At 39.5% G+C, this 23553-nt stretch overlaps 1 protein-coding gene across 3 annotated transcripts in view; it reads right to left on the bottom strand.

Annotated features, from left to right (window-relative positions):
• VEPH1 (ventricular zone expressed PH domain containing 1) overlaps positions 1 to 23553 on the bottom strand; it is a 193850-nt gene that overhangs the window by 38139 nt on the left and 132158 nt on the right. For 2 of the 3 annotated variants that reach the window (XM_006090312.3, XM_006090313.3), the window contains exons 10-11: positions 15316 to 15455; positions 11496 to 11630 (exon numbers count right to left, since the gene is read on the bottom strand). In XM_006090312.3, the coding sequence (XP_006090374.1) occupies positions 11496 to 11630; positions 15316 to 15455 (275 nt within the window). The remainder of the gene's footprint in view (positions 1 to 11495; positions 11631 to 15315; positions 15456 to 23553) is intronic. The other variant, XM_023755154.1, reaches the window with a different exon arrangement.

The raw sequence follows: 23553 nt of genomic DNA, 5'->3' as shown, positions 1-23553 counted from the left end.
AGTTTAAGCTGCTCTCTTCTCTCATCTGGATCATCAGTCGTCTCCTGCGTGATCTCCCTGATTCTGCTTTTGCCCCTGTCTGATCTAGTCTCCACACCACAGACTGAGTGATGTTTTGAAGACAAGCTGGGGAGTGTCTGCTGCTCCAACTCTTTAGGGACTCCCACAGACTGCAATAGAATCGCAGCTCCTTGCCATGGCTTCCGAGGCCAGAGGGCAGTTCCCCGAAATGAACTCTCCACTTGCCCTTTTGGTCACTGGGCTCCACCTCGATCCTTCTACTTCCTCCAACGCTGTGGAAGGAGAGTGAGTTCCCTCTGGGTAGGCATGCCCATCCACAGTAATATAGGAAGAAGAAACGATTAGAACTTTCACTTTACTTTTCATCTCATGCTTTAAAATGTCCATTTTTGAGTGTGTCTTATAATGGAAATGAGTGTAATAATACATGTACATAATCTATAAGTAAATAAATGCAAACATGGAGGGTGCCTGCTCAGAAATTTTTCTGATGGAAGTGTGATTTAAATTCAGAGGAGATTGCTCTAATATGCCAAGGTTTTGGCCTTGCTTTTCTTATTCTTTCTCTCCTTTTGGTTTTGGATCTCAAGGTCTTTGTGCAAAACATTCTCTCTGCCAGGAAAACTCATCAGACACCACCTCAGAGAAGCCTCCCCTGACCACCCAACAAATGCCCCCTTCATTACTTTCTTTGGGCATTTTATATTATATTTTTACTAGAGGCCCAGTGAACAAAATTCATGCACTCGGTGGGGGGGGGGTGCACTCCTCAACCTGGCCTGCACCCTCTCACAGTCTGGGAGCCCTCGGGGAATGTCCGACTGAGAGCTTAGGCCCGCTCCCTGTCAGTCGGACATCCTTAGCACTGCCATGGAGGTGGGAGAGGTTCCCACCACCGCTGCTGCACTCCCCAGCCATGTGCCCGGCTTCTGGTTGAGTGGTGCTCCCCCTGTGGGAGCACACTGACCACCAGGGGGCAGCTCCTGTGCTGAGTGTTTGCCCCCTGATGGTCAGTGCACGTCATAGTGAGCAGTTGAGCGGCCTTAGCATATCATTAGCATATTATGCTTTGATTGGTTGAATGAATGACTGGATGACTGGACACTTAGCATATTAGGCTTTTATTATATAGGATAGTCTCTATCAGGGTGGAGTTGTGTATTTATTTACTTGTATATTACTTTCTCCAACAGGGCAGGGCATGATTGCTTATGTTGGGTCTCTGCACAGTGCTTGGCATAGAGCATGCTTTCCCCCCAAATAGTTTTAGCTGACCAAATGAACGTAGGGTCACATTTACCATTATCTTTACTATGATTTTTCTTTTGTCTCCTCCATGTCATTGCTGGTGTCATTCCCTTTACATGGAACCATTTTCTTCTTTCTTTAAAAAGCCCAGACTCTGTATTTTAATGCCCACTAGCCTCCCAACCAGTTCACTCTCCACCAGGATTATCCCAGACATTGGCATCTGCAGCCACGCCCCCACCTTCAATCTGCCCTCCCAAACCCTTGCCTTTAGTTTCCTGCCATGATTTGCATTCTCATGGAGTTCACCCCTTAATCCCTGGATTGACCCCTTGGCCTGCCTTCTTTGGATAGGCTCTTATTCACACATTCTTTTAATCTCCTTACCTCACCTTTGGTTTTTAGACACTGCCTATCAGATTTTCCTGGTTCTGGGCTCATAGCCCAGGGGTCCCCACCCCCATCTAGGCTTCTGCAATTCCAAACTGAATTCAAATCTACTGCATTCCCATCTAGCTTGCTCTGAAAGGGAGGTTCACCATAGCTAACCTCTCTCCAACACCATGATTCATTCACACTGCTCTTCCTTGAGGCTGGCCTGCAACACTTGTCACTCACATCACACGTGTAGACTTAAATTTCTCCTAAGAATTTGAATAGTTAACAGCCTTTGTATAATAAGCCCATTTCTTATTTACTTCCTTACACATTTATTTATTAAAGTGCTGTATTAACAGTGTATCTCAAAACACTCAATCTAAGCCTTGGGAGCATCAGGTCTCCTTTTGTTCCACACAGAATTGCTGCTTTAGTTTTATTTGGGCTTGGACAGAACTGCCAATTACTCTGGGAACTGTCAAGTGTGTTTGTAGCGATGTGGACTGAAAACAAATCTCCAAATGTTAGCCAGATGGGGCCCATTTTGTTTCAGCAGCAAATTTAAATTTTTTTTTGTTTCCATAATGGGCATAGTCTTGAGACCTCATCTCTATGGCATATGGAATTTCTCCAGGCTTTGGGAACTGGAACATGTGTGTCAATAAAGGAGACTTCTCTCTCAAATTCTAGTCCTGGAACAATTCCCCAGTCAACTTACTGTCTGGTCCTCTGATGATCAGAGCACCTCTGAAGGGTGGAAATATTAACTGTATCTCTGTTTACTCCATGGAGACCATTCTCCCCATTTCTTAAACAAATCAATGGATTTTCTACCCTTTTAAAAAAATCCTTATTTTATAATGAAAATTGATGATCTTTTCTTTATTTAAGTAAGCTGCTCATTTACATTTCCTTACATTACACAGTATAACTAAAAGTGGTAATTGTACAATGAAATTTTTCCCTTGATTACAAAAGAAATACATACTTTTTAGAGAAGATTTAGAAAATACTAGTCCCATCAACCAGAGATAACCATTGCTCACATTTGGGTATATTTCCTTTTGGTTGTTTTAGTGGGAAATCTTCTAAATAATCTTTATATAAATAAATTTGTATATTGCAAAGTGGTATTTCACGTAAGTATAGTTCCATGTCATTAAACGTTTCCCATGGGGAGAAACCAAGATGGTGGCATAGGTAAACACCAGAAATTGCTGCCTTGCACAACCACTTCAAAAATACAACTAAAAGACAAAATGGACATCACCCAGAACCACAGGAAGGCTGGCTGAGTGGAAATTCTACAACTAGAACGAAAGAGAAAAGCACACTGAGACTCAGGAGGTGCGGAAGTAAAGTGCGGAGGTACGGAGGTGTATGTGGAAAGGGCTGGCAACTGAGGATGCAGCGCATGTGGAAAGGGCTGGCAACTGAGGATGCGGTTGTCATTTTCAATGGGGAGAGACACAAGCTCCCAACTGCTCTGAACTCCAGTTCTGGGCAAGTCTCTGGGGTCATACAGGGAGAAACTGGACTGTCTGGCATCGGTCGGAACTCGAGGGCGGCTTTCTCTCAGAGGTGCTTGCAGTGATTACCACAGGACACTGAGACCCGGGGCCTCTTAGGGCAGGGCTGAGGATCAGCCATAGCTGTTTGCTCTGCCCTGTTGATTCCCTGAGACCCCACCCCACCCAAGCTGTGCCCAGAGGCTTTTGCATATGAATGGCCTGGCCCTTTGCAATCTAAAATTACCTAACAAACTGCAGCTGGGTCAGAGAGACCCAGAACATCCAAAAGAAGACCCAAGGCCCCAGAGCAGCTTGCACTGCATCACAGCTGGGCCTCATCTGGGCACCTCCAAACCCCAAACAAGGAAGGGGAATCTGCAGATCTCTCCATAGCTCCTGCTGGGTAGCCTCAAGCAGAGGCTAAATTAGCACCTCCTTAGAGATCCAAGAGCCCGTGTACCTAGTGGTCAGAGTGGGACCATTCAGATTACAACTCCTCAGATCCATAAGGGACACACTCAGGGGGCAGACTCAGTGAGCACCAAAGCCCCAATGAAGCAAGTCTTGCCCCAGAAGGGTGTCTCCAGCACAGAAGTTCTCCCACCGTAGACACAGCTGATTCTCACAGCCAATTGGCCTGGAGGTCAATTCCTCCCAGTGATACCTACAACAATCAAGGCTTAACTACAACAAGACTGTGCACAAAGCCCACAAAGGGGTGCACCAAGAGTGTCCTCCTCAGGTAATTGGGGAGGCTGAGCCACTGGGCCCTATAGGACACCTAGCACAGAAAGTCACTCTATCAACAGAGGGAAGCATAAAAAATGCAGAGACAAAGAAAGAGGTCACAAATGACAGAAATGGAGGAAAGCAAACTACTGGATATAGAGTTCAAAACCACACTTATAAGGTTTTTCAAGAATTTTCTAGAAACCACCGATAAATTTAGTGAGACCCTCAATAAATCTAGCAAAACCCTCGAGCTTATGAAAAAGGACCAACTAGAAATTAAGCATACACTGACTGAAATAAAGAATATTATACAGAGTGCCAACAGCAAACTAGAGTATCGCAAGAATCAAGTCAAAGATTTGAAATATGAAGACGCAAAAAACACCCAACCGGAAAAACAAAAAGAAAAAGAATCCAAATATATGAAGATAGTGTAAGGAGCCTCTGGGACAACTTCAAGCGTACCAACATCCGAATTATGGGGGTGCCAGAAGAAGAGAGAGAGCAAGATATTGAAAACCTATTTGAAGAAATGATGACAGAAAATTTCCCCTACATGGTGAAAGAAATAGACTTACAAGTCCAGGAAGCACAGAGAACCCCAAACAAAAGGAATCCAAAGAGGACCACACCAAGACACATCATAATTAAAATGCCAAGAGCAAAAGACAAAGAGAGAATCCTAAAAACAGCAAGAGAAAAACAGTCAGTTACTTACAAGGGAGTACCCATACGACTGTCAGCTGATTTCTCAACAGAAACTATGCAGGCCAGAAGGGAGTGGCAAGAAATATTCAAAGTGATGAATAGCAAGAACCTACAACCTAGATTACTTTACCCAGCAAAGCTATCATTCAGAATTGAAGGTCAGATAAAGAGCTTCACAGATAAGAAAAAGCCAAAGGAGTTCATCACCACCAAACCAGTATTATATGAAATGCTGAAAGGTATCCTTTAAGAAGAGGAAGAAGAAGAAAAAGGTAAAGATACAAATTATGAACAACAAATACACATCTATCAACAAGTGAATCTAAAAATCAAGTGAATAAATAATCGAATGAACAGAATAAACTGGTGAATATAATAGAATCAGGGGCATAGAAAGAGAGTGGACTGACTATTCTCGGAGGGGTAAGGGGTGTGGGGGTGCAGGAAGAGACTGGACAAAAATCGTACACCTATGGATAAGGACAGTGGGGGGGGGGGTAGAGCAGAGGGTGGGGTGGGAACCAGGTGGAGGGAAGCTATGGGGGGGGGGGGGAAAGAGGAACAACTGTAATAATCTGAACAATAAAGATTTAAGAAAAATTAAAAAAAAACATTTCCCATGAACATAACTTGCATGGTTCCTTAATATTTGTCCATATGGATGAATATATTACTTTAATTCTCCCATCTCTAGATATATCTATCTATATTTCTATTTCTACATTTATATTTAAGACTCTCTTTCTCCCATCTTTAGGTATTTAGGCTATTTACAAATCACTCCACAATACTTTTTGGTATGTGTGTCTTAAGTTTTCTACACATTTCAGATAATTTCTTTAGAACAGATTCCTAGAAATAGGATCACTGTGTTAAAGGATATGAATATTTTGAAGACTCTTGACTGGCATTGCTAAATTGTTTTTTAGGAATGTTGAAATAATTTACACTTCAACTAGAAATGTGTGAGAGTGTCTGAACTCCCTTAATCTAGTCAACACTGATTATTGTCTTTTTAAAAATGAATTTAAAAGGGCCATTCTATTTTAATTTCAGTTTTTATATCTTGACTGAACATTTTTTCTGGACTCCAAGTCTTATTTGCTCATGCTCTTGACCAACTCCGATGATTAATTTGAATGAGCTTAAGTATCTTAAGGATATGAAACTTTGCCTTGTATGCTGTGACACATATTTTCATTTAAGTTATTGTATACACAGGTTTGGTTTTATGAACTTTATATTTTTATGGAGTCAAATCTATCAATCCTCAACTCTTAGACATTACTTATAAGTTTAATTAAATTTTAATTATTTAAATGGATAATGCAACAAATACTCATGTACTTGCCAGCTAAATTAATACTCATATTTTGCTTCTGTTTTTAAAAAAAAAACAAAATTACAGATGAAATTGAGATCTCCTTAATCTTCTTCCCAGTAACACTTCCCTCCCTCTTCCCCCTCCCTCTCCCCCAGTTCCTTGTTATCTAGAGACAATGCCATCATGAATTTGGTGTGAGTCTAAATATGGCGCTATATTTTGATCACAAGTATATGTACCCATAAATAATGCATAGTACTGCTTAAGTGTGCTTTAAAAATTTATGTAAACTAGCATACTATTCATGTCATACTCTTGCAACTTGCTTAATAGAACTCAATATTCTGTTTTCAAAATTTATCCCATGTTGCTACATATAGATCTAATTAATTCCCTTTTATTGCCTGTATAACATGACTATACCACAACATTTTTTCTTTCTTTCTTCTACTGATGTTCATTTTCATTGCTTCTGATTTTTTTTTGGGTGCAAACAGTGCTCAGTTAACATCTGTTCATGTCTCCTCATGCAGGTATGTGAGAGTTCTACCTAGAAAAGGAATTGCAAGATAATAGGGTACAATAAATTTATAATATAACCAGCTATTACCAGATTGCTCTTTTAAAATGGTTGTAAAGGAAAATTTGACTTAAACTTTGTCTAGGACAGAACATTTTTGTACATTATAATAAAAAAACATCTTTATGGAAAGAAATGAGCATCTCTGATAAAATGTTTAAGCTCTGTTTACAGAGAGCTTAAATGCTTCATGGCGGGGAGATCAATATAATGTTATGAATGTTAATTAACTAGATAGGGGACTCCTTTGGAGGGTATGCGTAAACATTTTTTAAAATAAGCTTTAAATGAAAGGAAGACTTCTGGAAAGCTCATCCATGTTGACTGTCAGCTAGCTGTCTAATTTAATTATTATATATTTTATTACATATATTTGAGTCTGATTTAATTTTACATATATTTTTTCTTAAATACTTTTTTCCTAAATAGGTAAACCTGTTTTATTCTCATTTATTGTGTATAAACATTCTCATTCTTTTATGTATTTTCAAAGACTTTTATTGTCACATATTTTTATTTTCACCATTTTTTTTTTCTTTATTGGCAGTGGTTGGCAAACTGCGGCTCACGAGCCACAGTTTGCTGACCACTGGAAGGTATTACATATGTGTCCTTATCCCCCCAACCCCCCCCATGCCCTCACCCCCCCTGGTGTCTGTGTCCATTGGTTATGCTTATATGCATGCATACAAGTCCTTTGGTTGATCTCTCCCCCTTACTCCCACCCTCTCACCAGTTTTTGATCATTGTAAAATGGGCTTATCATTTTAAAAATTGTAAATCAATTATTTCCATAATTTTTAGTGAGTCTAAACATCTTACATTTTTGGTCATTTGAGTTTCCTGTTCGATGAATTTTCTGTTCATGTTCTTCATTAAATTTTTTCTTCAGTTGTTTGTCTCTTCTGTGTTGATTTATAGATTTTTTTAATGTGTGAGTTATAAATATTTCAAATACCTTCTTATAGCTTGTTCGTACCTTTTACCTTTGTTATGGTGTGTTTTGTTATAGAGAAATTTAAACTTTTTGTGTAGCCAAATCTGTTATTCATATTTGCTTCATGATTTCTGTTCACTTAGGTCTTAAGAAATCCTTTCTTATCCTGAAGTCATAAAGGTAAACTTCAGTATTTTCTTCTACTTCTAAGGTTTCATCTATTACATTTAGGCCTCTAATCTATCTGAAGTTGACTTATGTACATAATGTCTGGGAGGGTCCTAATTTTATCTTTTCAATCTTGAAAGTCACCTGTCCCCATACTATTTTGAGAATATTTCATTTTCTTTTTTTTTTAAAAGAATCTGCCAAGTGTCTCTATATTCTTGGGGCTACTTCTGGAATCTTATCCTTTAACATTAATTTATTCCCGCAGCAATAATCATGGTCTCATCTGTTGTTGTTTTTTTTGAGCTAACATTTGGTATTTATTATGTTACACAGGAATTGTTCTAAGGGATTTGTATGTATTATTTGATCATTACAATCCTGTTGGTAGATACTCTTAAAACACTAATTTTATTTTTTTAAATTTTTATTTATTTATCTTTATTGTTGAAAGTATTACAGATGTCCCCTTCTCCCCCCTCTCCATTAACCCCCTCCACCCTTCTCCTGCCCCACCCCAACACCCAAGCCTTCACTGCACCAGTGAACTATGAAAAGGGATGTGTAATTCCAGGCAGAAACTTTTAAAAATCAGTCTATGATTCTCCGAGTTCCCTCTCTTCCTCCACTGTGGTGATTGTAGATGCAAATGTTGATATTGAGTTGCCAGAAGATGAACACAGAACAGAAGATGCACCTGGAATTCTAAGCCACCATATGGAGGACTACGATTCTGGAGAGCCATCCAGACCCACCACACACTTTGCATGGGGAAGAGACAATCTTTTGCACTCTAGTGCTATTGACTAGCTATGTGACCTTCACCAGGTCCTTTTGCTTCCAATTTTAACATCCAGAAAATGACAAGATTAATTTATTTATTCAGTTAGTTCCCATTATATATTGAGCTCCTACCAGGCACTGTGTGAACTTGGAAAAATAACAGTAAAAACGGTGCAATCCTTGCACTCAAGCACTTTCCAAGTTAATAAATATCTATTGTTGATTTTCAGTTCTGAAATTCCAGAATTTTATTAAAAGGCAACAGCAAGAACAAGCCCTCCAGCATCATATTCCGGAGAGGGAGGCATTTTCTCAGGAGTTTTCTCCTTCTTTCTAAATCCACTTAGCTACAGTGTCAACTCCATCACCGCAGCTGATGCAGAAACACTCATCATTTTCAATCACTAGCGTATGTTACAGTGTACATATGGTGAAAAAATAAATAAAGCAGTCTTTGGACCATTCTCACAGCAATTTTGAATTTAGTGGACATAACACTTAAGAAAAAAAAATAGAAGAAAATCAGTTTGATTGAGAAATACCCAGGGAGATAACTGCCAAAGATGTACAATCTAGATATTAAAGACTTTTTCAATTACTTATGAATAAACCAAATTATAAAACTAAAAAATTTGCAGTTAACTTTTCTCTAGAGGACTATTTATCTGTATAAAATAAAAGAAATATGAATAGGTATACTTGTGAGCATGCGCAAAACTGATCTGCCAAGTTTTAAAAAATCTCGTAGGACTCGAAGCATCATGCCAAGTTCTAATTTACTGGTGACCTCTAGTTAAAATACAGTTCACAATGAAAAATTTATAAGAATTTGAGGCATTGTCTCTAGACATGATACCCAGTTTAACATTTGAGTGAAATATACAAAGAATTCCATTCTACTTTGTATTGGTGCAATTGTGGCATTTCCTTTATTCTTTCATACTGCATACCTAATTCTTAAACCAAAGCCAAAAATAGTGATGCAATAGTTGAATGTGTCTTCAGTGTCTTACCCTAAATAAACTTTTGATGAATCAGACCCATTTGTCATCCTTTCACAATCCTTCAGCACTTAAGAGGTATTGAGTTAATTTTACAATATAACAGTTTTTGATTAATTTGCTACTTGTTTGTTCTTTGAATTTATTTAATATTGGTATGTTTACTCCCCTTCTCGATAGTAAAACAAAGACAAGACCACGATCATATATGTATTCTCATAACCTCTGGTTTGCTTAGTAAGCATCCAATGGTTATTACTGTGTTTTCTTAAAGGTAAGGCAAGAATAATCAAGATTTTTGAGTATAGTAAGGGCTTAGAGAAGATGGTAATATTTGCTAAGGAGAGATCAATAACCAATCTCTATTCTCATTGTACATATTCTATTTTCCCTAAGTGATTCAATTCACTGTCATAATGTCAAGTTCTACCTTATGTTTTCCAAACCCATACCTCCAGTCCTGGTCTTCCTGAGATCCATTTTAACCACCATCATCACGTGGTTACCTATACAAACACCTTCAACTCAAATATGTAAGCCAGAATGCTTTACCTTCTTTTCCCACAGTGGCTTCCTTTGTGGTCTCTCTTTTTCAGGATGGAGCCATCATCCATTTACCTCCACGATGCGCCTGGAATCATCCTTGGTTCTTCCAGTTTCCTTATCAGGCACCAAGTGCTGTTGATTCTGCTTCTTTAAGAGTCTTGCATCCATCGTCTTCCTACAACGTCCAGCTTTGATTCATGCCTTCATTTCCTACCTGATTACAGTAACAGCTTCCTAAGTAGTCTTCCTGCCTCCAGTCAGCTTTCCTCCAATCATTCTCCGCATATTCGGGCCTGTGACTTCTCTCACACACAAAACTGACCATGTCAGTGTAGGTCCATGTCAGTTTCACTTTACTGATTGGATGGGTGTAGTTCCACATTCTGATCTTTTCCAAGTTTGGGGGCCTGCTGAGGTGGTCTCAGGCCACTGTGTCCTGAGAGCTATGGCCCTGCTTCCACACTCCTAAAATGCTCTGGGTCTCAAGTCATACTTGCCTGCCTCAGCACAGCTCCTTCTCCTTGACCATGCTTTCTCTTCCTGTTCACCTTATCTACTTCTTCTTCTTCTTTTTTTTTTTTGTGGTGATTGCAGAGGACAAGGGCATGACAGGAAGTTTGGAAGGAAGAAATGAAAGGCACTGAAAAACCTGGAGCCCCATTCACTGGTGCTCTTTCCCTTTCAATCCTGGGGTCCATGGTCTTCTTTTGTAAAATGTTTTCTATTCCACGTCATATGAGTAGCTTTTAGTGGGTTGTACTATATCAGTCTGTGAGCCTCAAACAGCAGTGCCAACGTTGAGCTAAGCTACTCCAGGATATTGCTGCGTTGGCATCCATCAGCCCATGAGGGGCCTTAAACTGACACTGGCCGCCTAATGCAAGTGCACGTTCTAGACAACAGCCTACAGAGTCACGAGCAAATAAAAGTTTCTGCTATGATTTCCCCAACAGCCCTGTGATCAAGTTTTCCCTGCTTCCCAGGGCCTTCTCCTTGGGTGTGCCTTAGGTAAAACTTTCATGGGCTTACCAAAACCCCACTCTTTTTGGTTTGAATTGGACAAGCTGGCCTTAGCCTGGGAACCCAAAAGTACTCTCTCCACAGACCCCAAATAAAGGCATGTGTCCCAGAACCTCTCTCTCTCTCTCCCTCTCTCTCTCTCTGCACCCTCCCTTAACCTCCCCAAGTGGCCCCTCGAGGCCTGCTGTGTACTTCCTCCAGGACCTGTGAGTAATAAACTTGTCCATTTCAGTTTCTCTTCTGGTCTTTTGTTGTACGGGGGTCACCATCTGGCACCCTGTGCCCCACTTCACAAATGTTGATTTAACAAAGTCACAATAGGCAATGACCCTGTCTACTGACACCGCTCTAACCTGAGGCCACTGCAGCACCACATGAAATTTGGTGCTATATTACTTAATAAGTGTTTTCTAAAATAATAATAAAAGAAGATCAAGGAAAGAAGGAAAAAATGGAACTGTTGAGACATAGGCAAACTGCTTCAAGATAAAATTGAATCTTAGTTTAAAATAACATATCCCGGGAAAGAAGCATTTACCTTCTGCTGTGGAAATGTGGACTCCAGCATGGCTGTTTCAAAGCTGTGAGCACCCTCTGCCTGGGTCTTCTCCCACAGAGATCTGAGAAATTGCACAGAACGGCTCTGGATGGACAGGGGCTCCGGAAATAGGCTCTGAAAGGGCATTAGTGAGAAAAACATGTTGTCTCTTGTCTCCCCAAGATTGTTTAATTGGCTACAGTGCACTATTTGGGCTTGATTTGAACTTTAACATGGTTTAAATTTAAATAGAAGAACAAAGCTACCTTGAAGATTGAACATATGATATATTTTAGGCTTTTTATTATTATAGACTAGAGGCCCGATGCACGAAATTCATGCAAGAGTAGGCCTTCCTTCCTCCAGCTGCTGGCACCGGCTTCCCTCTGGCAGCCAGGACCTAGGCTTCCCTCACAGCCCCGGCTTCGTCCGGAAGGTCTTCCGGGAGGATGTCTGGTCTAATTAGCATATTACACTTTTATTATTATAGATAGAAAAATTAAAAGTATTGAATAAGATTTTCAAGGCAGCTGACATTGATCTCTATAAATATGCCTAATCTTTGTAACATAGTATTTACTTCAATAATTTCCCAAGCATGTTACCCAATTGGAAAATGGTCAATATAAATATTTATTTTTCAAAGCTCTGAGAATTAATATATAAAATTAAATCTAAAGCACAAATATCAGAGTAGATTATGAAGACTAGAAATTAAATAATTGAGTGTTCATTTTGCACATATCCAAATATGAACATTGTGAATAGAAGTGTGGGAAACAAAAAACATTTTTAATCCTAAAATGTATAATGGATGGATATTCTTAGAACTTTAAGATATTCTAAGTGTTAGATAACAAGATTGTTATGTAAAGAAAATCACATTTATGTATATTTCATTCAAGCTAATGAAAATAAAAAGTTCAAAGGAAAATTTAAATTGTGTTTGTATATTTACTAATCTATTACGTTTTTAATAGTTATTTACATGTTGTGATGTAAAGTGTTATAACTTTAAATGTGAGCATTTCAAGTCAAAGAAACAATTTTATAAAAACATACAGAACATAACAGAGAGCATAAAATATTTATAAACACACAAAACCATTTATGTATTATATTTTATGCTGAGGTATGACAAAATTATGATATTGGCGTATAAATCTTATTTTCTATGACAATGATATCCAAGCATTGACTTATGAAGCTATGTAGTTTGTGTATAAGAAATTTCTATTTAGTAAATAAAAATTAGTAAGTTTTTCCCAAGAAATATGTCATTACTATAAAGATAAGCTATTTGGACTGAGTGGGGAAAGGTGAAGAACTTTATACTCTAAGTGGCCTGCAGATTAAAAAAGGCTAAGAGCCAGTACCAGGTAAGCTGATTATGCACCCATAATGTGGACACATCTGGGAATTTATTTATTACCAGAAAGTTATGTAGCACATGATTTTTCATTTAAAGAGAAGCAGAGTCTGGGCCAGCGTGGCTCAGTGGTTGAGTGTCATGAACTCAGGAGGTCATGGTTTGATTCCCGGTCAGGGCACATGCCCAGGGTGCAGGCTCAATTCCCAGTAGGGGGCGTGCAGGAGGCAGCTGATCAATAATTCTCATCATTGACGCTTCTATCTCCCTTCCTCTCTGAAATCAATAAAAATATATTTTTAAAAAATAAAGAGAAGCAGAGCCTGACTTAATTAATCATCAATCCAAAGAGGAGCGTTTAGACTGGAATCAGTGAGTTCAAGAGCTCCATGAATCTGTTAAATTGATGCAAGGCTGGGTTTGTAATCGTGAACTCAAAGATTTGTTTTTTATTCAAATCTTTTATTGATGTTGTGAAGCCAGGGCTTATCCAGACCACACATTATCAAAGCTATGGAAAAAGAAAGGAGCCATTACAGTAAAATGAACAAAGAAGAAAAGCAGTATAAACATGCTTTGGGGAGATTTTGCTTAAAGAAAAAGACAAAGAATCAGACTATGTCAATAAAATAAGATAAAGGGGCAAAAATAAAAGCAAGTTTTCTTGGTTTGTTTTCAGGAAACTGACAACTGTTAAGAACAAAGCCAAAGATCAAACCAAATACAAAATCACTGATGAAAACTATTTGAAAACTGTAAGTAAAGTAATTAAAGTAAAATAAGGTCATTCTTTTAAGAAATGGAACAAAAATCAATGCTTTTTTTTGTTGTATTCCAATACAACTTGATTCACAACAAAACACGAGTTGTGAGTTATTAAGTCTTATAGAATAGGTGATAGATAGTCTTAAGGCACATCCAAGCTGTCTCTTTTCTTAATTACTATAGTTCCACTTTATGGTTATGATACATTCAGCTGCTTTTATTTATAAAATATAACTGCCTGGTTGTGACTTTTGCAGGGGGTATAATAGAAATATTTTATTAATAGAAGTAAATAAACTATCTTACCACTTGGCCTAATTTTTAAGCATCTTACAGCATTTGAATTCTGTTTTTCCCTCCTATCTTTTCTGCACCTGCCTGCATCCATTCATTTTATTTTTAACACATGTGCAATAATGAAAAGACTACTGGATCAGGAGTCAGGTAATCTGAATTCTGCCCTTCAATTTTCTTTTTCTTTTTTTTTAAAATTTTTTTTATTAGTTAAGGTATTACAAATGTGTCCTCATCTGCCCCATTAACCCCCAACCTCCCCCCCCTCACCCCAGCACACTCATGCTTCCATCCCTCTGTTGTCCATGTCCATTGGTTTGGCTTATATACATGTATACAAGTCCTTCGGTTGATCTCTCCCTGCCCTTCAATTTTCTTATCAGTAAAAATGATGTCTAAGGTCTCTTGTATTACTAACACTTTATAATCTGTATTATAATTTTACATGAAAATTTAATGCATTTGAGATAAATATTTCCATAAAAGAATCTTTTTTTTTTGCCTTCATGTCATTTCTTTTTTTTCTTTGTTTTGAGTATTACATATGTCTCCCTTTTCCCCCCATTGACCCCTCCAGCCATTCCCCGCCTTGCCTCAGCCCTCACCACCCCATTGTCTGTGTCCATGGGCCATGCATAGCGTACAAGGTCCTTGGTTGATTACCTCCCACCCACCAACCCTCCCCCACCTTCCCTCTGCGATTCTTCGCTCTGTTCCATGCTTCCATGTTCTGGATCCACTTCGTTCATCAGTTTATTTTGTTACTTAGCTAAAATAAGAATCTTTTTTAATGCTAAAACATTTGCATCAAAATTTTAATTATTAAGTTGAAAGTTTCTTGTTATGAAATTTTACCTATAGTGATATATTTTGTGGAAAAAATAGCATTCCAGTATTTTAACAATGTCTAAAAGGGTGTGCCAACATGAAAATTAACTGGAGATTGAGACTATAAATAAAGGCTAGCTCTACATTAGGAAAGCTCTTCCCCCAAATAAGCTGGTATTTTTGTTGTTTCACAAAAAAGTATTTTCCCTTTTATTTTCCTTTTTTTATAAATGAACTAGAGGCCAATGACGAAATTTGTGCAAGGGGCTCAGCCCTCGCAGCCCTGGCTTTGTCCGGAAGGTCGTCCAGAAGGATGTCTGGTCTAATTAGCATATTATGCTTTTATTATTATAGATATTAATAGGGTTGGTCTCCTGATTAGTAATCCAGAACTTTTTATAAGAAAAGTATCCTAAAATATTTTTTAAAATCCTTATTAAAAATTAGTGATGAAATGTATATGTATTGCTGTTCCCTACATATCAACTTTGGTCACATAATAATTCAGTAAAAATGATCATAAACTCATACCAAGGAGCCACGATGAACTTAGCTTATACACACCTGCTGAAACAGAAACATGATCTGGATCCACGGCTGAGGTTCTTGGCTGATGAGAATAAAACTGGATTTACTGTACAGGCAGTAATGGCCCTTCAGGGAGCAGGTGAAGAACAACTTGGCTACACAACTTCTAACAGAATCTAGGAATAAATACACATAGCATTGAACATTTGAGTCTTCTCGGAGTTACACTTTATACTTCAACACACAAACACCTTTCGAAATCCATTCTTCAGCTTTCAGTCTGACAACCAGTAACTCCAAACAGCTGTGTATTTGGGAGTGGATCCACTTCATGGAATGCAGATTTAAATGCAGATGCTTTTATCCATCTTTCTCTGGTTTTAATGAACAATGCATGAGGAATCTCCAAGCAACTAACACAGCAGAGTTAACTTCTCTCCAATAAAAAGGGAGATACTGTGTCATTTCCTTCTTATTGGGCACCTTGAAAGGATAATGTGGGAGGAATAAGCAAGTAGATGGAGGAAACCCAGCCATTTTTGGACGTTGGATGGTGTGTCATGAATCAGGGCCCCAGTTCACTTGACTGTGCAGGGGCCATGCAGATAGCCTCCAAAGTAGCTGGCCAGAAGTGTGGCTTCCTGTGAACTCGCCTGGTCTGATTCTAAAAGGTCATTTCATCTTGAGGAGCTTCAGCAAGGAAGCTTAATGAGATCATCCTTTAGGGACAAGAAAGTGGGGGAAGACAGTGGTGGTGGAATAGAGTAGAAGTGGTGAGAAGTCATGTATAGGAGGAGCCATTTAATCTTTACAATCCTACAAGATGGGCATTATTCTTGCTATTTTAATGATGAAGCTTAGCCTATTTGAAGGTCAGTGTGACCTTGGTACATGACACACAAGAGATGCTCCTCAGAGAATATCCAGACAGATGAATGATGCTCAGAGATCCAGAAAAAAAATATCGCTGAAGGCTGCCTAACTTGTGGTAGAACCAGGATTTGAAGTCAGCTGAACTGTTGCCATGTTGGAACGCTTTACCGGGGATCTTAAAATCTGTAGTCATATTAACAGTTCATGGAGTATTTATTGCTTCAGAATTAATCTGACATTTTACATGAAACATGTTGAAAGTTAATAGATTCAATATGCCCTACGATTAAAAATGGAAATGGATTAGCATTTATTAAAAGTGGATGGGGACCCTAATAAGATGGCAGAGTCAGTCCCTATCCTTGCTCCATTAGGTATGAAGGCATAACAGGCTTTTCAGGAAGAGTTTGGAAGCGTTCAGGGAAGGTGGCCAATGACAGATTAGAGAAGAAGGCATTGGAAACAGAGCAATAAATCCACAAGGCAATTTAGAAGTATGTACTGGAATCTTAATAATATTAAGCAGCTTTCTGTGATTCTGAAACATTGGTATGAAAGAACTAGTTTTCATGAAGTTAATTGTTTTGGGGAATTAAAAAATGTTGGGTTGAGCATTCAATATCCTTCTTTAAAATCAGAAATCATTCCTGCATTCTGAGGGTGAATGATGGGTCATGACATGTAAAGAGCGTTTGAAGTTTCAGTGGGAAAGACCAGGAGGCCTGGGTCTGGGAAAGAAAGACCTCGGAATCGAATGGAGCACCTATCGAGTTAAAATTGCCCTATCAGAAATTGTTTGACAAGGGTAATGAAAAATACATTTTGGCACCGATGCTCTGAAGTTTGGAATTTAATCTATACTAGAGAAATAAGAAACAAGTATATCAAGAGAGCCACACCAAAAATGGTATTCTAAATAAATTGAATGTATATAGACATTGAGATAGCAACATGTTTCGCTTTAATAGAAAGTTTCAAAAGCAAAGTTCTTTCCTAAGAACCCATGTCAGTTGTAAGTTGAACTTCAGACCTCTGCCATGAAAAAAGTTTTTTGTCCATTTCCTACACTAAATTCTTACTGCTCATTCATGTTTTCTTTTTGAAAATGAACATTGCTTAGATTTATTTACTCACCCAGCTTTCTATACACAAACCACAGGGGTCCCAGATCACATTAAATGGGTGAAGTGGTAGAGCAGAGACCTTTCACTTAGAAGCATATGCACTGGCTGGAAAAATAAATCAGTTCTGTGACAGGAGGTTTTTGTCAATATTTTCAGTAAAGCTGACCTGTATCAATATTTTTCTTCTCATTTTTTCCCCCCAGAGCTTTCCAGGCTTGGAAAGTTTTCCCCACAGTATTAATATTTAGTTGTTAATTTTTCTCTGTAATTTTCCTCCCTCCTGTTCATTCAATGGTATTGAATGGTAAACATGCAATAAATTGTTGTTGAATAAATAAATGTCAGACACTGTGTGAGAGCAAGAGGGACCATGATGTTGACCCTACTCTTAAGAGGCTTACAGCACAATAGAAGTGTCTATAAACAACATTGCTTATAAACATCTAGAAACAACATTTACAAAAAAATTTTTTATGCCCATGAGATGGTGGAGGGACACACTATTATGACTCTCAGAGAAATGAGCAGCTTATTCTCCCTGAGGAGGAAATATTTGAGGTGAACCATGAAAGATGATCATGATTTTGAACTTAGAAAAAGTGTGAGGAAGACAAACATTTTAAGTGTAGGGAACACCCTAAAAAATAATCACACAAGGTATGAATGTTCAAGGTAATTCTAGGTAGTAAATTTAGTATATAGGGGTCATTAAGACATAGTATACTCATACAATTGATGCCCAAAGGGTTGTTCATTTTTCTAGACTTACGTGAAGAGACAGATTAAATGATAGAACCATCAGAAAGAGTATCTATACAAATTTTCTTAAGTCCATGAGATACTGGAGTTTTGGGAGGAAAACCACAGAGGTAAAGTGACATTTTCGTCATAGCATACCATTTGATCAACATGACTTATGACTATTGATGTTGACCTTGATCACCTGGCTGAGGCAGTGTTTACCATGTTTCTCCACTGTAAAGGTAATCTCCCCCCCACCCCCCCTTACACTTTCCACACTGTACTCTTTTATTTTTAATCCTCACCTGGGGATATTTTTCCATTGATTTTTTAGAGAGAGGGAAAGACAGAAACATCAATGTCAGAGAAACACATTGATTGATTGCCTCCTGCATGCACCCTGACCATAGCTCAGGCTGGGGAGGAGCCTACAATCAAGGTACGTGCCCTTGACTGGAATCGAACCCAGGACCCTTTGGTCCATGGGCCAATGCTCTATCCAATGAGCCAAACTGGTCAGGGCTCCACATTGTATTCTTTGAAGGGAAGTTACTATGTGAAAGTGGGGAGTTTGCTTTACCTCCTTGAGGGCAAAATAGCTACATAAATTATGTGAAATTCCTCTGCATAGATTTGTCTCTTCCTTCTCCAGTTATTTTATTCAAATTATTTAGTTAATTATTCTATCAGTATGTGCATATAAATATTTAGTTCATATTTTAATACTATTTTATTTTTGCTCTGATTGTTCCAGCTTTGGACATTAAGAGTTCTTTCAGTTGGCTTCTGTGTCCATTTCATGTGCCCTTGTCATTGTGTGTGTGAATGTGTGTGTGTGTGTGTGTGTGTGTGTGTGTGTGTGTTTGTTGTTTTTTTGTGTACTTATTTACTTTCTGGAACTAGAAGATACTCCTGGCTCGTTTTGTATGTTCCCTGCCCCTCTCTTGGAATCAGTCGTTTCTCCAAGGAGTTCTGGTTCCTTTTATTGGAGAACTAGAGGCCTGTTGCATGAAATTTGTGCAGAGGGAGAGGGGAGGGTGCCCCTCAGCCCAGCCTGTGCCCTCTCACAATCCGGGACCCCTCAGGTAGGGTCCCTAGGCCTGGGCGGTGAACAGGGCCTATCAGGGCTTTCCTTCCCCCAGCTGTTGGCAGCTGGCCCTGCCCCTGACGCTGCCCCTGCTTGCCATCTGTGCAGCACTGCTCTCCTGCCCCCCGCACCTCCGCCACTACGCAAGGTCACTCCCTCAGGACAGGCATGGGGGTGCAATCACTTGGCTGACCTGGGCCTCCCATCTGCGGGTGATCATTGGCTGGCCCCACACACCTGCCACAGTGTTGCTGGCTGGTGGCCTGAGCCTTCCTCTGTGGGGCGATCGATCTCAGGGCCCCCAGATCGATCCCACTGTAGAGGGAGGCCCCGCTCACCCGCTGCAGCACCACTGGCTGGGTAGCCTAGGCCTTCCTCTTTGGGGCAATTGATTATGGAGCCTCACCATCAATCACCCTGCAGAGGTAGCCTGGGCCTCCCTCTGCGGGGCGATTGTGGGGTGATGGCAGGGCCCCCCAACAAATTGCACCGCACCTGCCTTGGCTGGCCTGGCACCAGTGCATGTCATAGTGTAGTCGTCTGGAAGGTCATCTGGACGGTCATTCTGCTGTTTGGGTGTTCCGTCGATTTACATATTATGCTTTTATTATTATAGATGGTATTAGAAACCAAGATCTGGGTTCTAGGTGTGCTTGTTGCTACTGAGGTGGCATTATTCCTTGGCCCTCTCAGCTAAAAGAGTGAGGAAATAATATATGTACACATATGCAAATTTTTTTCTATATATAACTGTCTTTATCTATATTAAACTAAACATAAGTTCATATGATGACTTCAATTCTAATTCTTTACCACATGGAAAGTTTTAGCCTTGCTTACCTGTAACTCCCACATCAACAGTGAGGAGCCTAGCTTCCATTCCTTTTTTTTAAAAAAATACATTTTTATTGATTTTAGAGAGGAAGGGAAAGGGAGAGAAAGAGAAACATCAATGATGAGAGATAATCATTGATTGGCTGCCTCCCGCATGCCCTCCACTAAGGATTGAGCTTGCAACCCAGGTATGTGCCCTTGACCAGAATAAAACCAAGGACCCTTCATTCTGCGGGCCAATGCTCTATCTACTGAGCCAAACTACTAGGGTGCCTAGCTAGCTCCCATTTTGTTAGTGTTTTTATCTCTGTGCACTACAGAAGGCAGAATCTCTCTCTCTCTCTCTCTCTCTCTCTCTCTCTCTCTCTCCCCCTCCCTCATATCCTCTGTCTCTGTCTTCTCCTCCCTCTCCCTCCCTCTCTCCCCTCTCTTTCTTAAAAACCTTTGTGTATTTAGCCTCTACTATAGTGCTTGGCATAGAGAGGTTTCTTTCAAAATATAATACTCTCTATATAAAAGCCTAAGTGACCAGCCGACCGGTAGCTATGTCATGCACTGACCACCAGGGGGCAGATGCTCAATGCAGGAGCAGAAACCATAGGCATGGAAACATGGAACAGACTGATGAATCTCAGAGGGAAGGGCGAGGGGGGAGGGTGGGAAGAGATTAACCAAAGATCTTACATGCATACTAGAGGACTGGTGCATTTGTGCACCAGTGGAGTACCTCGGCCTGGCCTGTGCCTTCTCGCAATCTGGGACCCCTCAGGGGATGTCAGAGAGCCAATTTTGGCTTGATCCCTGCAGTCCAGGCTGAGGGACCCCATTGTGCACCAGGCTTCTAGTTTTATTATAATCTTTCTGGAGCAACAAAGCTAAAAACAGTAGGATAGTCTCATGAATATGAGAAAGTATAATATAATATTTTGATGTTTAAATTTTATCTCACTTTTAACTACACAGTCCATATGGTCATATCTAACATGAGAGATATAGCTGTTTATTAATGTGAATATTCTTCCTTAGTTTTGGCACTTGTATGTTAGCAGTTTTCCAGGTGCCAGTTATGTTATAATCTTGTTAAGAAAATATTTCTGTATTTGTTTCATTTTTGTAAAATGCTAAAAAACCCCAAAAACATTAGAAATGTGGAAAGTATACCAATTAACATTTTGGAAAACATTCTAAAATTAGAAATAGTCTTAAATGAAATCATGAAGTTTCAGAAAGGAGTTATAATCTATAGTAATAAAAGCATAATATGCTAATTAGGCCAGATGTCTTTCTGGACAAAGCTGTGGTGGCAGGGGCCAAGGCAGAGGTGGTAGAGGCCCTTGGCCTCTGTGGTGGGTGGGGGCTGAGGCCGAGGAGGCAGAGGTGGCAGAGGCCCCCCAGCCGCTGCGGTGGCAGGGGCCAAACCCCTTGCACGAATTTCGTGCATCAGCTCTCTAGTTTTGTAATAATGTTTTAAAAGTCTAGTGGAAATTCTAAATCAAGCAAAACCATAATAAAAAATAAGATTTTAGTTTATGTGTGTGTGTGTGAATTACTTAAAATATTACAGCAAGTTAATATGTGGAATAACTAATATTAGTGTTTACTTTTATACCAATCACTCTGTTAGGTGTTTCATATAATTATCATTTTATCCCCATAGTTATCTATTATTATCTCTATTTTTACTTAAGAGGTTAAAGTGTCAGAGAGTTAAGTGACTTAATCAAATAAAATGCAGGACCAAGATTTGGACTCAAGTTCATCAAAATGTAAGACCTATGTTTTGTTCACAAAATGATACTACCTCCTCCACAGTAACTGTCTAGTGGACTTGAACCTGCCTCCCCAGCCGAGTTACCTATAATTTCTGTGGGGATAGGGCAGACAATCCAAAATAAATTGTCTGTCTTTAATAAGACCACACAAGTTGTCCAGACCTAGAAATATAACCTAAGGCATTAACGTTTATGTAATTTCCATATAGTCAGCAAAATTCACTAACCTGGTGGTAGGACAAATCCTATATAACAAAAGCCTAATATGCAAGTCGACTGAATGGCAGAATGACTGGTCACTATGATGCGCACACACCACCAGGGGGCACACACTCAACGCAGGAGTTGCCCCTGGTGGTCAGTGCACTCCCACAGAGGGAGCGCTGCTCAGCCAGAAACTGGGCTCATGGCTGGGGAGCGCAGTGACGGTGGTGGGAGCCTCTCCCGCCTCCACTGCAGGTGGGCAGTAAGGAGTGAGGGGTTCCAGTCTGTGAGAGCCCCAGACAGCGAGAGGGATGTCTGACTGTCGGTGTAGGCCCGATCCCCCGGGGATCCTGGACTGCGAGAGGGTGCAGGCTGGGCTGAGGGACTACCCCCTCCCTGCCCAGTGTACAAATTTTGTGCACCGGGCCTCTAGTCTTTTCATAAGTCTAAAGGGCCATGGCAAATCTATAAAGAGAAGCTCTTTCTAAGCCTGTGTAAAATAAAAATAATTGGCCTCTTTTACCCCTAAATATAGTAGGAGAAAATAGGGGAGTGTTCTGAACCCAGAGGAAATAATCAAAATGAATAGGCTCAGAGGTGAAGAAAGCTAAAGGGAGGGCTGTGGTGTTAACTTTAATGGCCTGTGATCTGCTATCAGTTGATAAGTGGTTTTACTACTTATCTATATTGGATCTGAGAAACACACAATTCTTCTTGGTAGACTAGACACATGACTCATCTCGCAGGACGGGCAGTTATGTATAATCTATGCTATCATATACTTTTTATTTAGAGATTAGTGCCTTTTAAGAATAAAAATAGAATATGGCTTTGATTTTTATTATAGCTAGTAGAAATATCAAAGAGTTGGCTTTATTTTTTGGAAAAAGGAATGTTAGCTCTTGTTTTGAATTATTTACCAAACTTACACTGTGAAAAGTCCTCCAGCTAAATAAGGGTCAACTAAAAGAGTCTGGCTTGTTTCCCAGGTTTTTCAACTGAGTCATTCTTCTCCACATCCAAACTATATTTCTAGAATGATTTATAAAATTCAAACATGGGACTATTTTGCTGAAATTGCTAAATTGCACGTATATATAAGCAACAGATTCAGAGAATGCATTTGGAGGGACTTAGCAGGATCGGAGCTAATTTTCATCGACTCCTTACTTTGTACCTAGGTGCAGGTGCAACATATTACATTGAACACTTGTGAAGTAGATCTTGTTCTCCCTGTTTTATGGAGAAGGAAATCTCAAGATCAAACTTCCAGGAAGCAAATGAGCTAGAATTTGAGCCCAGGTTCCAGAGTTCATTCTCCTTGGAATGAATCAGAAAATAAAGGTAATAGAAGTACCTCAGAAAGCAAGTATGGTCCAGTGGAAAGATCCTTGGCCCAGGTGTCAGATAACCAGGGCCTTAGTGGGGAGACTATTGTTCTCTTTCTCCCTGTCCTCTTGCTGCTTCTTCTCCTGTTTTTTAATTTAAATTCTTTATTGTTTAAAGTATTACATATGTCTCCCCTTTTCCCCATTGTGTCCTCTTGTTTCTTATCTGTAAAATGGGATAGGCTAAAAAATTGATCTAGACAGTGTACTTTCTAAAATTTTATATTTTTATTTGCTTATTATCCTTCTCA

This window comes from Myotis lucifugus, unplaced genomic scaffold (assembly GCF_000147115.1).
Source record: "Myotis lucifugus unplaced genomic scaffold, Myoluc2.0 scaffold_70, whole genome shotgun sequence".
NCBI classification, from domain to species: domain Eukaryota; kingdom Metazoa; phylum Chordata; class Mammalia; order Chiroptera; family Vespertilionidae; genus Myotis; species Myotis lucifugus.
Note: the sequence above shows the minus strand (reverse complement) of the source record. Positions and strands in the feature narration are given on the sequence as shown.